A 16,236-nucleotide genomic window follows, 5' to 3' on the forward strand; every position below is an offset into this window, starting at 1 on the left:
TCTCGTAACTAGAAAAGAAGTACTTGTGGCACCTTAGAGACTAACCAATTTATTTGAGCATAAGCGTTCGTGAGCTGTATAAATTGGTTAGTCTCTAAGGTGCCACAAGTACTCCTTTTCTTTTTGCGAATACAGACTAACACAGCTGCTACTCTCAAACCTGTCAATTTCTCGTAACTGTTGTTCTTCGAGATGTGTTGCTCACGTCCATGCCAGTTAGGTGTGTGCATGCCACATGCACAGTCGTTTGAAAGTTTTTCCTTTAGCAGAACCTGTTGGGTCAGCTGTTGAGCCTCCTGGAGTGGCGCCTCCATGGCAGTGAATATATGACCCTGCTGATCTGGCGCAATACCCACTGCCTTCTTACCAGCTACTCCGACAGAAAGGAAGGCGGGTGGGTCTGGAATAGACATGATCAACACATCTCGAAGAACAGTTACGAGTGCTTGTTCATGTCGATTCCAGGTAGGTGACTCCCAAGCCCAACCCCGGAGTGGGGTCGGAGTTATGGAATCGCTGAATGCTGCATCGTCTCGAGCATGCTGGGTAATGGCATAATGAGAGATAAAAGTGTGAACTGAGGACCACATTGCCGCCTTGCAGATTTTTATACTGGGACCTGGGCCAGGAATGCTGCCGACGAGGCCTGCAACCTTGTGGAATGGGCAGTTAGTGCCAGAGCTGGAACTTTGGCTAGCTCGTAGCACGTCCAGGTATCCATGCCGAAATCCTTTGTGACAAGACCGGGAGTCCTTTCATCTGGTCTGCTACCACCACGAAAAGCTGGTTTGGTTTACAGAATGGCTTAGTGCATTCAATGTAAAAGACCAGCACTTGGCGAAAGTCCAGTGAGTGAAGCCTCTGTTCTTGGCTACTCGCATGAGGCTTAGGGTAAAAGACACGTAGAAAAATGTCCTGGTTAGAGTGGAATTGGGACACAACCTTTGGAAGGAGGGCAGGGTGAGGCCTAAGTTGGACCTTGTCCCTAAAGAAAACCCTGTAGGGAGGGTCAGAGGTGAGGCCTTTTTGCGCCGAAACCCTCCTCGCTGAAGTAATGGCGACTAGGAAGGCCACCTTCCATGACAAGTAGATGAGCAAGCAAGTCGCCAGTGGTTCAAACAGGGGCCCCATTAGTCTGGAAAGGACCAGGTTGAGATCTCACTCTGGGATTGGCTGTCTAACCTGTGGGTACAGCCTTTCCAGACCCTTAAGGAAACGGCCAATCATGGGGGTGGCAAAGACGGAACGTCCAGCCATTCCCGGGTGGAAGGCAGAGATAGCTGCCAAATGCACCTTGATGGATGATGCTGCCAGACCCTGCTGATTCAAGTGCAGTAGGTATCCCAGGATAAGCGGTATGGGAGCCTGCACTAGGGGGTGTGGCTCTGAGCGCACCAGATGGTGAACCCTTTCCACTTGGCCAGGTACGTGGCTCTGGTGGAGGGTTTCCTACTACCAAGCAGGACCTCCCTAACCAGCTCGGAGCACATGAGTTCCAAGGGGTTTAGCCATGAAGCTTCCAAGCCGTGAGGTGAAGGGACTGGAGGTCGGGGTGGTGAAGGTGACTGTGGTCCTGGGTAATCGGGTCTGGGACCAAGGGCAAAGCGATCAGGGCGACCACCAACAGCTCCAGTAGCATGGTGTACCAGTGTTGCTGAGGCCACACCAATGCCACCAGTATGACCACCGCCTTGTCTCTGCAGATCTTGAGCAGGATCTTGTGCACAAGTGGGAACACGTACAGCAGATGTTCCATCCAGGGGAGGAGAAATGCATCTGCAAGAGAGCCCGGACTGTGATTCCAGAAGGAGCAGAATTGCAGGCACTTCCTGTTGCCTCATCTTGTAAATAAGTCAATCTGAGGACCTCCCCACCCCTGGAGAAAACTGTGTATCGCGTCTGGGCGGAAGGACCACTCGTGGTTGTGGAAGCATCTGCTGAGGTAATCTGCCAACTCTTTCTGGGAACCTGGGTGGTAGGACACTTCCAGGTGAATGGAGTGGGCTATGCAGAACTCCCACAGCTTGAGGGCTTCCCGAAACAGGGGAGAGGAACGGGCTCCACTCTACTTATTTATGTAAAACATCACAGTTGTGTTGTCCATCGTGACTCTCACACACTTCCCTTGAAGATGAGCTTGGAAGGTTTGGCATGCTCATCAGACTGCCCTCAACTTCTTGATGTTGATGTGGAGTGAGAGCTCATCTTGAGACCGGAGACCCTGCGTTTGAAGGCCTCCTAGGTGAACACCCCATCCCAGCACTGACACGTCCATTGCCAGGGACAGAGAGTGCTGGAGTCTGTGGAAGGGGACTCCCTCGCACACCTCCTGCGGGTTGAGCCACCAGCGGAGGGACTCTAGGACCTGAACTGGAACGGTGAGCACTGTGTCCAGGTTGTCACACCCCCGACGGTAGGCCGACACTAGCCAAGCTTGGAGAGGTCTGAGCCGCAGCCTGGCGTGCTGTACCACGTAAGTGCATGCTGCCATGTGGCCGAGTAGCCTCAGACAGTCCCTTGCTGTGGTGATAGGGTATCATCCGAGGCCTTGTATGATGTCCATCATTGCTTGGAAACGAGCCTCTGGCAGGAACGCCCTGGCCTGGCACAAGTCCAACACTGCCAGGATAAACTCTATCCTTTGAGTTGGTAACATGGTTGACTTATTCTCGTTGAGGAGGAGACCCAACCTGTCAAAGGTGGATCTCACAAAGTGGACCTGTGCTTCCACTTGGTCCCTGGACTGTCCTCTGAACAGCCAGTCACTGAGGTAAGGGTATACCTGCACCTGCAGAATGGGAGAGAATATCCCACTTCTACTGGGCAAAGGACCCAGCAGTCTGATGTTATTTGTGACCAAGCACAGTAGAAGTGGGACAGACGGTTCAGGAAACAGGGATAAGGATCCGGTCTGTAGGCTGGTGCATCATCCCCAGATGCACCTTCAAAAGGCCTGCTGATGATGAAGGGCATGCCTGGCCCTGGCCTTGGCTAGGCAGGGGCTGGGAAGGCTTGCGCCCACCATTCCTGCCACGCTTCCTAGAGAAGTCCTGCCTAGGTCAGGGAGGGTAAAAACGCTGCACGGGCTGCGGCTTAAAATATTTGCGCTGAATGGCTGGGGTGTGAACCCCCAGCAACTTGAGCGTGGCCCATGAATCCTTAAGCCTGGAGTCAATTTGCTCCGCAAATAGGCCAGCGCCATCAAACGGCAGGTCCTGTAAGGTCTGTTGCACCTCTAGGGGAAGCACAGAGGCCTGGAGCCATGAGCTTCGCCTCATGACAATTCCTGAAGACAAGGTGCGCTCAGCCGAGTCTGCAGCATCCAGTGAGGCCTGTAAAGAGGTCCGTGCCACTGCCTTGCCCTCGTTGACAACTGCCCCAAACTCTTCCCTGGACTCCATGGGCATTAGCTCCTTGAACTTTAACATAGAGTTCCAGGAATTAAAGTTATATCTACTCAGGATTGCCTGTTGGTTTGCAATCCTGAGCTGGAACCCTCCAGTCGAGTATACCTTCTGGCCAAAAAGGTCCAACTTTTTAGAGTCCTTAGACTTGGGAGTCAGACACTGCTGCCCCTGTCTCTCATGCTTATTCACCGCAGCCACCACCAACGAACAGGGCTGCGGGTGCGTGTAGAGGTACCCATATCCCTTAGAGGGGACGAAGTACTTCCTCTCGATTCCCTTCGCTCTTGGAGGAATGGAGGCGGGGGTCTGCCACAGGGTCTTGGTGGTGGCCTGAATAGTTTTAATGAGGGGCAGTGCTGCCCTCGGTGGCCCTTCTGGAGCCAGGATGTTTACCATTGGGTCCTACAGCTCGACCACCTCCTCAGCCTGCAGCCCCAAGTTGCACACCACCCTGTGCAGCAGGTCCTGATGCGCCCGACTATCTGCTGGGGGCGGTCCGGAGGAGGAGGTCTCTGCAACCACCTCGTCCAGGGAGGACGCCGCCGACACCGATGCCAGTGCAAGCACAGGGTCCGCTTGTCCCTCTGGGTCCCTGGGAGCATCCTGTATGGCTTCAGGCTCCACGCTGGCCACCACAGGGATGGTGCTGGTGGTGGGGACAGGATCCAGGGGCAGCTGTGCAACTCGCACCGGTGTCATCTCGGTGCCGCGAGGAGTGGGATGACTCTCCAATGCTCTCACCACCAAGTGAGAGCCCCTAGAGTGAGTGCCCTGGGCTTGGTGGTAGGCCCATGGGGTCCAGAAGGGCCATTGCCCACACCCACTTCCAGCCGGTGGCGGTGTGACCTGTGTCGACTACAGTGAGAGTAATGAGACTCTGCCTCCAAGTCCAATGACAAGAACCTGGAACGCGAAGGTCAGGACGGTGCAGATCAGAGCTGCACCGGGAATCGGTGCTGTGAGGCTGGGGAGTGGTGCCGTGAAGTGGAGTGTACTGCAATGTAGAGCAGTACCATGATGTAGAGCAGTGCCACGACGAGCGATGCCAAAACTGGAATCGATGCCGCGATGGGGAACGGTGCCGTGATGGAGAGCAGTGCCATGGAGATGGAGTCGGGGACCGTCATGGTGATCTCCGAATCAGCATTGCGGGCTTGTCTCTAGACAGTGTTGCATGCTGCAGCACCAGAGGCTTGTCCCGAGTGGCCGGGGTACATGGTGCCGTCATGGCGATTAAGTCCCACGTGGCCTCAAAGATGTCCAGGGTGGATGGCAACTCAACGTCCTCCACCTGACACTCTTGACCAGGAGAGTTCACCGGCACCGGACTCGATGGCCCCCCTTGCGGGGCCGAAGTGAACAGTGCTGCCTTCTGGGCTGCCGGCACCGGGGGCTCCTCTCTAAGATGCACTTCAGTGGCACTGTCCGAGGTGGAAGCTCTCAGTGTGGGGCAAGTGTCCCTGTCAATCTTCCTGTGCCGCTTCTGTGGCACCGGGGAGTGGGAACGGTGCCGCGTCGCCTCCATCTCTATGCCCAGAGTCCTTCCTTGGCCCCGCCTCGCGCATGGAAGCCGGAGCACTTCACACGGAGGAGCGCGGCACTGGATCCCACCGGTCAGAGGTTGGTTGTGGACGAAGAGCCACCTCCATCAGGAGCTATTTGAGATGAAAGTCCCGCTCCTTCTTCATCCTGGGACAGAACCCCTTGAAGATCTTGCACTGTTCCGTTCAGTGTGCCTGTCCCAGACACTTGAGACAAGAGTTGTGGGGGTCCCCCATTGGCACTGGCTTGCGGCAAGTTCCACAAGGTTTAAAGCCTTGGGATCAAGGCATGCCCCGAACCCCAAGGAGAAACAGAAAAGCTGGGGTGGGGGAAAAAAGCCCACTCCTAGACCACTTACTCCTGAGGGAATTCTGCGCACAATATTTTAAAATTCTGCAAATTTTGTTTGTCAAATAAATGTGGAGGCTCCAGCATGGCATTGGGAAGCACAGGCCACAGGTTGCACAGAGGTGGAAGATCACTGTGCAACTCCCTGCCCCTGGGACGTGGACTCAGCGACGAGGCTGCACCGAACCCTGACACAGCGCAAGGACAGGGCCTGCCCTGCCCTTTTGTGCCAGGTGCACCAGGTATAGGCAGGCAGGCTCAGCAAGATCCAAGTATGGAGGGGTTCAGTGTGGGGGGATCCAGGTGTAGGCTGAGAGAGTTCTGGGTGGGGAAATCTGGGTGCGGGCAGCTCAGTGGGGGATCTGTGTGTGGGGGTCATCTGGATGTACAGGGGCTTGTTGGGGGGGTTCTGGGTGCAACGGTAATGGAACTCTGCAGGGGGGGGTCCAGGTTGTGGCTCAGTGGGGGAGGGGGAGAAGGGCTTTAAGTCTGGAGGAGACAGTCTGAGAGGCCAGCTCCCCAGATACCTGGAAAGGGGAAAGAAAAATAAAAGGTGAAGGAATAATAATAAAAAAAAAGACATTGGCTGAGAGGAAGATGGTCCCAAGGAGTAGTCCCTGGGAGGGAGAAAGAGTAGGAAAATCCAAGCTATTGTTCCTTTAAAGGCCTGGGACCAAGAGCATTGTTCATTGGGGTTATTAGTTCCACCTGGGAAGGGTCAAAGGACTAGTCAGATGATTATTTGGGTGAACAAAAAAGGAGGCTCCAAGTCCAGTGAAGGAGAGCTTGCTGAGAGAAAGAACTCAGTCAGGCCACAGTCCCCTGAAGGAGGGCTGTGAAAACCCTGAATTTAACGGGAGAGTTTATAGCCAGAACTGGAACCCCACATTCCTGAAATAGAGCAGCTTGGAGCCCCAAACCTAAGGTGGGGCCATAGGCAGGATCTTTTTAAGAACCAGACAATGTTTAATAAATTAAATCCCAAGAGAGAGGGAATGCTGTTTTAAAGACTCTAGGAGTGAATAAATTATTCCCAAAACAGAGAGAAACTGAGACTGAGGACTGCAATGGCATGCCACACAGCAAGGGGGTATGCTCAGAGACTGCTACCCTCTTACAGACCCTTGCCATTGACTACAATGGACCCTAGATCAGTGTACAAGCCCTCTTAGCCAATGAGATGACAAGGTTGGTGTGGTATGGCTGAAGACCTATTGTAATTTGCGTGCAAAAATTGCTGTATTTGAAAGATAGTCATTGAGTTTACTTGAAGAGATTTAGTGCACTTACAAAGTTTAAAAATATACATAATCCATGCAGCGACAAACTTCAAAACTCCCTAAGAAAGCTGCATCAAAAACTATGCACCTCTGAAGCTCAAACAAGAAGCAACAAAGCAATTACATGTCTAGATGCCAAGAGTCAGATTCTCCTCTCAGTTTTATTACTGTAATCAGGAGTATCAGTAGAGTTATACTTGTGTAAAACTGGCATAAGTGAAAAGAGAATCAGGTCTCGATGACTAAAAGGAAATGCATACACTTTTATTAGAGTCTATTCCTATTAACTATATATGACTGACAAATATGGGAAACTACCAGCGGTCTCGTTAAAACAGACATTTCTTTACTTCATGTGGGAACAATATAAGATACATGCTTTTGTGTGAAAGAATTTATGCTACCGTACATGCATTGAATCCCAAACATATGCTTGCAAACATATGCTTGCAAACATATGCTTAACTTTATGTGCATAAATAATTTAATTAGAATATTCATGAGCATAAAGTTAAGGATGTGTGTTTACAGGATTGGGGCCTTGGTGAGGAATAATGCAATAGGTTTTATTCTGGAGGAATATGGTAAATGCCTTAGCCAGGAGAGAAGTTACTTATGCTACATGACTCTTCAGATGAATACTCTGCTACATGTTGAGTAGAATATGCAAGTAACAAATACCTGTTATCAGTCAGATGATCAATCAATAACATTTGTTCTCCCTGGCACATTGTTATACTTACCAATATTGCAATATTTTCCTACAAAGTTTTCTTTACAACCACAAATAGTTTTCCCAGTGAAGACAATCATTCTACAGGCACTGTCATGGAGGCAGGGATTACTGGTGCAACCTACAAACATAAATAGAATATCAAATCCAATTAGTGTCCATAATGCAAGGATAAATTGTTGATAAATTGGAGAGGGTTCAGAAAAGGGTCACAAGAATGATTAAAGGATTAGAAAACGTGCCTTATAATGATAGACTCAAAGATCTCAATCTATTTAGCTTAACAAAGAGAAGTTTAAGGGGTGACTTGATTTCAGTCTGTAAGTATCTACAAGAGGAACTAATATTTGATAATGGGCTCTTCATTCTAGCAGAGAAAGGTAAAACACCATCCAATGGCTGGAAGTTGAAGCTAGACAACTCAGACTGGAAATAAGGCATATATTTTTAACAGTGAGGACAATTAACCATTGGAATAATTTATCAAGGGTTGCGGATTCTCCATCACTAGCAATTTTTAAAATCAAGATTGGCTGGTTTTCTAAAAGATAACCTCTAAGATTTTTTTTCAGGGAAGTTTTATTGCCAGTGTTATACAGGAGGTCAGTTAATCACAGTGATCCCTTCTGGCCTTGGAATCTCTCAATTCTACATGCAGTACAAGAAAATGCAACCCACTTAAACAAATATCACATCATATTTTGTTGGAATCATCATGAGAGGATGAAAGCAAGAAGAATGTAGAGATGTTCATCATGTTTACCATGGTGATAACATCTTAAGGCCTCTCCTTCTCTGCCATATATACTTTTGGAATTGGTTTTCCCTTTTTTACTATTTCCACAGTGGTGCAGACCTTCAGCTAGTATAAATTGAGATAATTCTATTGAAGACAACAGAACTATGCTGATTTGTATCAGTCGAGGATCTGGCTCACTGTTTACTTTTACCGTCAACATCAGTATAGCTTCCCCTCTGTTGCAAATATCGTTGCTTAACAAATAACAGTAATTATTATTACTACTGCTCATAATATGCTCCCCACTATTGCAAAAGTTTTTAGAAAGCAGTATAATGCTTTATAATAAACAAACAGGGAGGGAGCTTGGTGTAGTTAGAGCACGTGACTGGCAATCAGGATTCCTATGGTCAAAGTTATGCCAGCAATGATTTTGGCTCCTGGGCACATTCCCAGCTCTACCATGGACTTACTATGTGAGCTTGGAAAGTCACTTAACTTCTGTGTCTCAGTTTCCACACCTGTAAAGTGGGGGTGACAATATTTACCTAATTATAAATTTATGAAGCTTAATTAATATTTGTAAATTGCTTTGAGATTCTGGGATAAAGGTGTAATTTTATTATTATTCTTTAATCTATTGTTTATTCTTATGGGCCCCACTTTAGGATCACATCCCTGTTCCTGAAAGCACTTAAGTGTGTTCTTAAAATAAAACACATGCTTAAGTCCATCCTTATTCAGGAAAGCACTTAAGCACATGCTCACGGGCTGAATCAGGTCCATTATCCATACGTGGAAGGAAAAATATTTTTTTCTTTCTGGATGTGTGTGTTGCAAAAGCCCGGTCCCTATGTAGAATACTGTAGCACAGGGTTTTAGCATCACTGTTTGTATTTAGCCCACTACATGCAGATATATATACACTGAGAACAAAATAATGTTTATGCTATGACAGCACAGAGTAATACTTGTGTAGCGTGTGTTTTGGCATTCAATTCGGCTGTTAACACACATGCATTCTTCCACTACTCCTTTATGGATTCTTGCCCAACTTTCGCCAGTGTCAAAGTACTCATAGCGACTGTCATCAAAACACTTCCCTAAAATAAAACAAAAAAAGATTTCTAAGGTCTGTTACAAAGAATGATACCAAATGATTTGTTATGCCCTAATCATCCCTTTTCTTATTAACTAGCCACGTGTTATTTGAAAGTATGGCCTAGATCCACAAAGATTTAAATCCCAGTTTTAGGTACCACTGCGATCCACAAAACCCCTGCTTGGCTGCCAGCTAGCCCTGTAGGCACGTACACTCACTCGCCCACCTCAATTTTTACTTTAAAAGTCCTCTGATCAATTAAGTTTCTGCCTCAGTTCATGCACACTGCTGCCTCATTCTAAGTACCTGAACACTTGTCTCCCACCTTGTCCTCAAATGTGATTCACAAATAAGAGGAAGATAGGTGTTTGCTTGCCTCTCTTGCCTGTGGAGTCCGATCCAGGAGGCATGCTCTGATCACGCCTACCAGACTGGGGCCCATTCAAAATCTGGTGAGAGAAGGAGCCACCATCGGTGCCCACCATTTAGCTTTTAGCCCAGTGGTTAGGCCACTCGCCTGGGATGTGGGAGACCCTCCGTTCAATCCCTACCTCTGCCTGATGAGGAGAGAGGATTTGAACAGCGGTCTTTCACACCTCCCAGGAAAGTACGCTAACCTCTGAGCTCTGGGCATTCTAATAGGGGTCTCCCTCAATCTCTCCTGTTGTAGCTGTTTCATTTTGGATAAATAATTAAAGAGTGAGTGGAGCAGGGGGGCTGGATGCTGGATCTCCCATTTCCTAGGTGGATGTCCCAACCACCAGGCTATGGAGACATTCTCACATGCTCTCTTTGGCCCAATGACTCTTCAATTAATTACCCACAGTGGAACAGCTTCAACAGGAAAGTTTGAGAGAGCCCCATATCAGAATATCCCATAGTTCAGCAGACAGGACACACTCCGGAGAGGTTCAAATCCACTCTGCCCATCAGAATTGAACCTGGGTCTCACGCATCCTAAGTGAGTGCTCTACCCTCCTCCTCCAGTTATTTTGTGTATAGTGAGGCAGGCATCTAATGCATCCTTGCAAGCAGAGATGACCCGTGCCTGCCGCTAGTTGTGGGGGGCAGAGTGAGGGCAGCAACTTCAGCAAATGTTACTGAGCATGCTCTGTCCATGTGAGCATACTCAGTACAATCCAAGCGACAACTCGAGGTGGGGGGGGAAGGGGATGTGGCGCATGGCCCTGCCAAGCATGGCCTCTGCTTGCAAGCAGCAGATTAGGCACTTTATCTGCCTCACTCCCGGAGAGGGGGTCCCAGATGTGGATTGCAAGCAGGGACAGGCACCTCCCTGCAGCCTGCACTTAGGTGTCTAATTCTTTGAGGGGGTGGGTCTTAGGACACATCCTTCTTACTGGAAACTCCCATTGGCTAGCTCTGGCAGGTCCTTGGCTAACATACTGGCTTTTGTGGATCTCATTCTTAGGCACCCATATCTCCCCATTCATCGTATAAGGAGCCTAGACACCTACTCAGGCTTTGTGAATCACGGCGTTCCAGTGATTTTCTAGATGTCTAAAAGTTACATGTCCCAACACTCAGTGTTGCAATGCCCAAGTCCCTTTGTAGATCCAGGCTTATATGCTAATCAAACAATTTGTGCTTTAACCTTTGTTATGGAAGCACCTAGCCACCATGGTGTTAAGTGCTATGACTAATAGTAGAATAAATTAGAAATAAAAATAGAGGCCGGTTGGGCCAGATGGCCTTCTCCTGCTTTTAAAATGTCATATGCTCCTGTGAACAAGACAGTGGCACCATTCGGCAAGCCCCCTCATAGTTAATTCACGAAAAGTGAGAAAGAAAAATCAGAGTAAAATACAATGACATTCATCCCAGTTTTATGTATTCCCTCATAGCTGTTAGTTTGGCAGAATGGTTCTTACAGATGAAGGCTGTAATGGGGTGCTGCAGCCTGTACCGTACACATTGTACATATCCCATTAAGTGGCTCCCAAGCAGCAGGAAAAGAATTTCATTGAACAACAAAGAGAAACGAGTGCTTTCATGGGACCTTATTCTGTTCTTATACTGGAGAATCAGGAGCAACACCCTGACCACAGTGGAGTTATTTTGCCAAAGGCAGTGCTAGCCCATTGGGGCCCTAAGCAGGAATATTTTTGCCCCACCTCCACAATACATACTAAAAAAGTGAGTAAGGGGCCAGCCCCCTTGAGTTTCTCGGGGCCCTAAGCAAATGCTTAATCTGCTTATGCCTAGCACCAGCACTGCATACTGTTGTAAAACTGGTGTAATAGTATAAGAGCCTTATGGTCTGATAACTCCCACTTACCCTGGTGTAAATCTGGAATAACTCAAGTGACGTCAATGGAATTACACTGGTGTAAAATCACTGAGAGAATGGTAAGATCCTTAATGGGCACATGTGCACATACTCTAGGATATAGTGCCTTACCTAAAATTATTTTGGTTGTCATGTCTCTCTACCCTAAGTACCATATAATATAATTATTCTTTTCTAAGCATGTATGCTAATCTCCAAATCTGAGTACGGGGGTTGGGGGGGGAAGAGTCTTATTGTATGACTCTTAGCCTAATACTTTAATGGTGGTTCAGATCAGGTTTGAATTTATAACTGTATAATTAAGCTATTTTCAGCTGTCCTGTCAGTTGATAGTCAGCTTGTCTATCATAATCACTTGGAAACCAGCCTACACAAACATTCATGTCTTAGTGTTCTCTAACATCACAACATTACCTTTTCACTAACAAACTTGGACAAGTCCTCTACCTCTAATATCCATTGCTCATTAAATAAGGCACTTACCAATTTCGCAGTCTTTTCCTGTGAATGCCTCAGGACATCCGCAGTGATAAGAACTATGATCATAGGCAACGGAACAGGTCCCTCCATTTTTGCATGGGCTCTTTGCACAATAATCTGAGAAATCTATTAATAAATTATTGTTAATAACTGCCAGACAGCTCAGTCTTTGTTTTGTCAGACATTGGCCAGTTATGCAGAATAGTAACACTTTGAGTTCAGATGCCTTATGGCTTTAATATCACCATTTGATCTCACTAAAACCATGTTTATTCAGCTGTTCCTTTTTAAATTGCACAATAGATTTATCTTGATCTATAAAACTACACAACTCAGTGAGCTGAATTCTCCTCCACCACTGAAATAAATGGGTTTATAATGATATAACTGAAGCAAAATTTGACACATGATCATTATTCACAATATTGATAAGTCAAGTCCAGTCAAGTCAGCAGGTATCATGTGAGGATAGGGGACAAATGTCCACAAGATGGAGCTGTTCCTTTACACTAGTGATAAAAAAAAAAAGTCAGAAGCTCTCATTTGCCCGGATTAATGCCCTATGTATTTTACATGGCAACATAACTAAGTGGGATTATGTCTCTCCTTTAGATTATATAAATTATACATTCCTGGTAGTAGACTGGTGCATTCTAAAACTAAGGTAAGTGGGATGATGCCGAATTTCTTAATAGGAAGAGAAGGAGCAGATCAAATTAAGTCAGAACAAACAAACTGCATCAAACTAGTAAACTATAAAGTTTCCTATTCTCCAAAAGTACTTTTTAAAAACATGAAAAAAAACCTGTCAGCACTACTTCCCAGTCAGTGGTGTCAAGTGGGAGGGGTGTTGTCAAGTGGAAGGGGCAGCCAAGCCAAATTTCAGCAAGTGGCGTTGCAATCTGGCACACGAGGTAACACCACCACTCAAATGGTGCTGTGACGCCGGGCATGGAGAGTCTGTCCCTCCACAGTGCCAGGCGGAGAGTCAGGCTGAGAACTCAGCTCCCGGGGGCACCTGCTCATGAACTATGGTGGTAAAAGGGAGGGCAGACTCTCCGGCGAAAGGAGACCTGGGAGAGGAACTGGAATTCCCTTCACCCCTGAAATATTTGAACTGACACCACTGCTCTCAGTCCCCATGAAGTCAATTGATGGAGGCTGCCTTTTACATGACAAAGTACCATATAAAGTTCATAATACTTTTTAATGGGATAACACTAGTTAACAAAAGACACTCGGTTAACTCATCAAGTGGTATAAACCAGCGTCTCACCACTGAGGCCAATTGATCTAGCTGAGAAGCTGGCCCAATATTTGTCCTACATTTGAATTCTTTATCTAATGCTTCCTAGCCAAATTCTGCCATGAAGACAATGCAGAATTACACCACTGAGCTGTTCTTTGAGCAGGGTGCTGTGCTGCCAACATGCCAATTCTGCCAAGTAGACAATCCAACATGTAAAAATATACCCACACATAAAGACTGAAGCAAAGCACTTGAGGCCAGTTCCTAAAATTCACTGCATTGGTGTAAGTCTGGAGTAATTCCACTGAAGTCAAGGCATTAGCTCCAGATTTACAATGGTGTAACTGAGATCAGTATCTAGGCCTGTGTACATATACTGGTAGTCACACCCAAGGAGAACATCAAAAAAAGCATGTAAACACAATGACTATGCTGCTGCTTCTTCCATTTTATAGTTATGAAATATCTGTATTATATAGTGTTTCATCACTACATATTCCTATAATTTTCAATCTGCTGCTCTCTCCCTGGGTCATCCCTCAGTATAGTGGAGCACATGGCAAATCATTTTTGGTACCACCCCTAAGTCAGCAAATCAGAACCCCTAGCTCTGTCCTTCTCTCTTTCATTGGAACCCCTCATTATATTCCCTATATAACCCCATATATATCCCTGGGTCATTTCCCATTGGTCTTCCCCTGGCATCCTCATCTCTTCTCCCCTCTGCTTCACTATGTATCGTTTGGACAGCCCAGGTACTCCTGCAACTTCCATATCAGGGATGTGCTCCTACAGCACAGGAGTATTCTGGCCAGATTGTTTCTTCCTGCCTGGAACGCTTGATCCCTGGTAAACATGGTGCCCCAAGCAGCTGTCCATCCAGTCTGTGCCTAGAGCCATCCCAGGATATCATCCCTCCTTTCTGAGAAAACCCTCACTTGACTCCTTTCACAACTGCTAACAACCATCTTGAGTTCAACTTCTCCAGAGCCCTGCTGAAGTAGTGAGTCACCTGCTCTCAGCAGTCTGACCACATCACCCAACTTCCTGGACTACTTTCAATTTGGATAGGACACTTTTCACCATACTGATATGGCTCTTCTCTGGGAGTTTAACTAGCTAGTACATGTTTCTGATCTGATAACGCCCCTCTATTTATTAATGGTGCAGACAATTTCACAAGATCCAGCCACACATTAGTATGCAACCAACTGGGTCCAAAATCGCTTACATCTAAAAGAGTTTGCTACAGCCTTTACTTCCTATTTTATGCGGACAATCAAAATGACGTGCATACAGTACTATTGCTCTTTGCTATATAAAATCTGTGGGAAAATCCTGCCCATGTTCAGCTGACGACCCTTTTCATTGTTCTCAGCTTCTTCTGCAATGAACGCTGATATTTCCTCATCCTCTTTGAAGAAGTCACTTCAATATCTTTTTTTTTCATATGAATCCTTCATAAGACAATCTATTTTTGAAGCTCTACTCTCTTTCTGTGCATTATTCAGGAAATAGTAGCTGACAGTAGAGTATCTGTGTGTTTAGCGTGAGGAAGAAAATATTTCCTTATTTATTAAAAAAATGCAACTGTTTAAAAGAAATTACAAACAAAACAAAAAAAGTCAGAGACACAGCCAGAACTGTTTTATCATCTGATGATGTGGTGGAGGGGAACAGGAACAGCCTACAAGTGTAACTCAGTGAGGAGGAAGGATGGTCTAGTGGCTAGAACACCAGGGCAAGGGAGATGTGGCTTCCAGTCTCTGCTCCACCACAAACTCCTCCAAGACCTTGGGTAAGTCACCGAGCCTCGGTTCCCCATAAATACATGAAGGATGAGATACTACTGTAACAGGGGCCATACAAGTACCATAAATAGGAAGATACCCCCCCAAATGGTCACTTGTTTGTGCAGAAGGCTAGTCCTGGGCACATCAATTAAAAGAAGGTGATTCCTGTAAAAACAGAGCACCAGGCACTATTCCTTCCTTCAGAAATGGCTCCTACTGTGCCAGATGCCCATGGAATAACACAGCTAGTTTACAATGAAAGGGTTGCCTGACACGGTTTACTTTGCCCACTGCTATTATTAGAAAGATTGCTTTAATTCCATAACTTACCAAATGAAACACAGTTCCATTACATAAGCGCAGAGTGCAGTGCTAGCAACCTCATGAATTCAGTGCTCCTGCAGCATGACTACATTTAGAGCCGTAATTTGCCAGGACTACTTGTGTGCCTTCTTTGTGTGCCCAAATGCTGCATGCAGGACTTGCTTTCCTCCTATCTGCTAAATCTTGGGAAGCCAAGAAAGGGAGGCAGGGAAGATGTTGAACCTGGAGAGTGTGAGTGTGAAAGCCCAAAGGGAGATAGGCTGTTTTTTTCTATATAGCCTTTTGGCAGTCTAACAGTCACGTCACTTCCATACCTGGATATTCCTACAGGGCATCTAAACATGCTGCTGATCCCTCCAGACCTAGAGCTGGTGACTGATGCAGAATGTATTATAGGGGGAGTGAGTCCAGGATTCATCCATATCCTTTCCCCAGAAAGATACTGTTTTGCATGCCTGGCAATATGAGATGAAGTTGGGCCTCACCTATAGCGAGTAGGATTTTCCCTATGCACAGGAATAGCACTGACATTTAACCAAAGAATAGGGCTCAGGCTTTAATTTCACAGCATGGGGTACTGAAAACATACATGGGAACAGAGTGCGTGAGTGTGATGGACAAATGACAGGTTTCACTTTCCAGCACTGATCCAGACTCCAGAAAAAAAGTTTAAACCCAACACTATTATATGAATAGTTCATATTTTAATATTTTTAAAATAGAGAAAGGCCCAGATCCTCAGTTGCTGTAAATCAGTGTAGCTATACAGACATCAGTGTAGCTACACCAGCCGAAGATCTGGCCTCTAGCGTGCATACCGCACAAGAAATAACCTAGTAAGTTCCTTATTCTGTGGAAATATCATCCTTCCCCTACTTCCACTTCCCTGTGTTATGTCCAACCTTGATTGTGAGATCCCCAGAACAAGGGT

At 46.6% G+C, this 16,236-nt stretch overlaps 1 protein-coding gene across 1 annotated transcript in view; it reads right to left on the minus strand.

The window, feature by feature from the left end:
• Positions 1-16,236, minus strand: part of HGFAC (HGF activator) — a 67,782-nt gene that overhangs the window by 28,966 nt on the left and 22,580 nt on the right. Inside the window, exons 5-7 of the mRNA XM_077816179.1 lie at positions 11,943-12,065; positions 9,021-9,152; positions 7,321-7,431 (exon numbers count right to left, since the gene is read on the minus strand). Of these exons, the coding sequence (XP_077672305.1) occupies positions 7,321-7,431; positions 9,021-9,152; positions 11,943-12,065 (366 nt within the window). The remainder of the gene's footprint in view (positions 1-7,320; positions 7,432-9,020; positions 9,153-11,942; positions 12,066-16,236) is intronic.

The sequence above is a fragment of the Eretmochelys imbricata genome, chromosome 4 (assembly GCF_965152235.1).
Source record: "Eretmochelys imbricata isolate rEreImb1 chromosome 4, rEreImb1.hap1, whole genome shotgun sequence".
NCBI lineage: Eukaryota > Metazoa > Chordata > Testudines > Cheloniidae > Eretmochelys > Eretmochelys imbricata.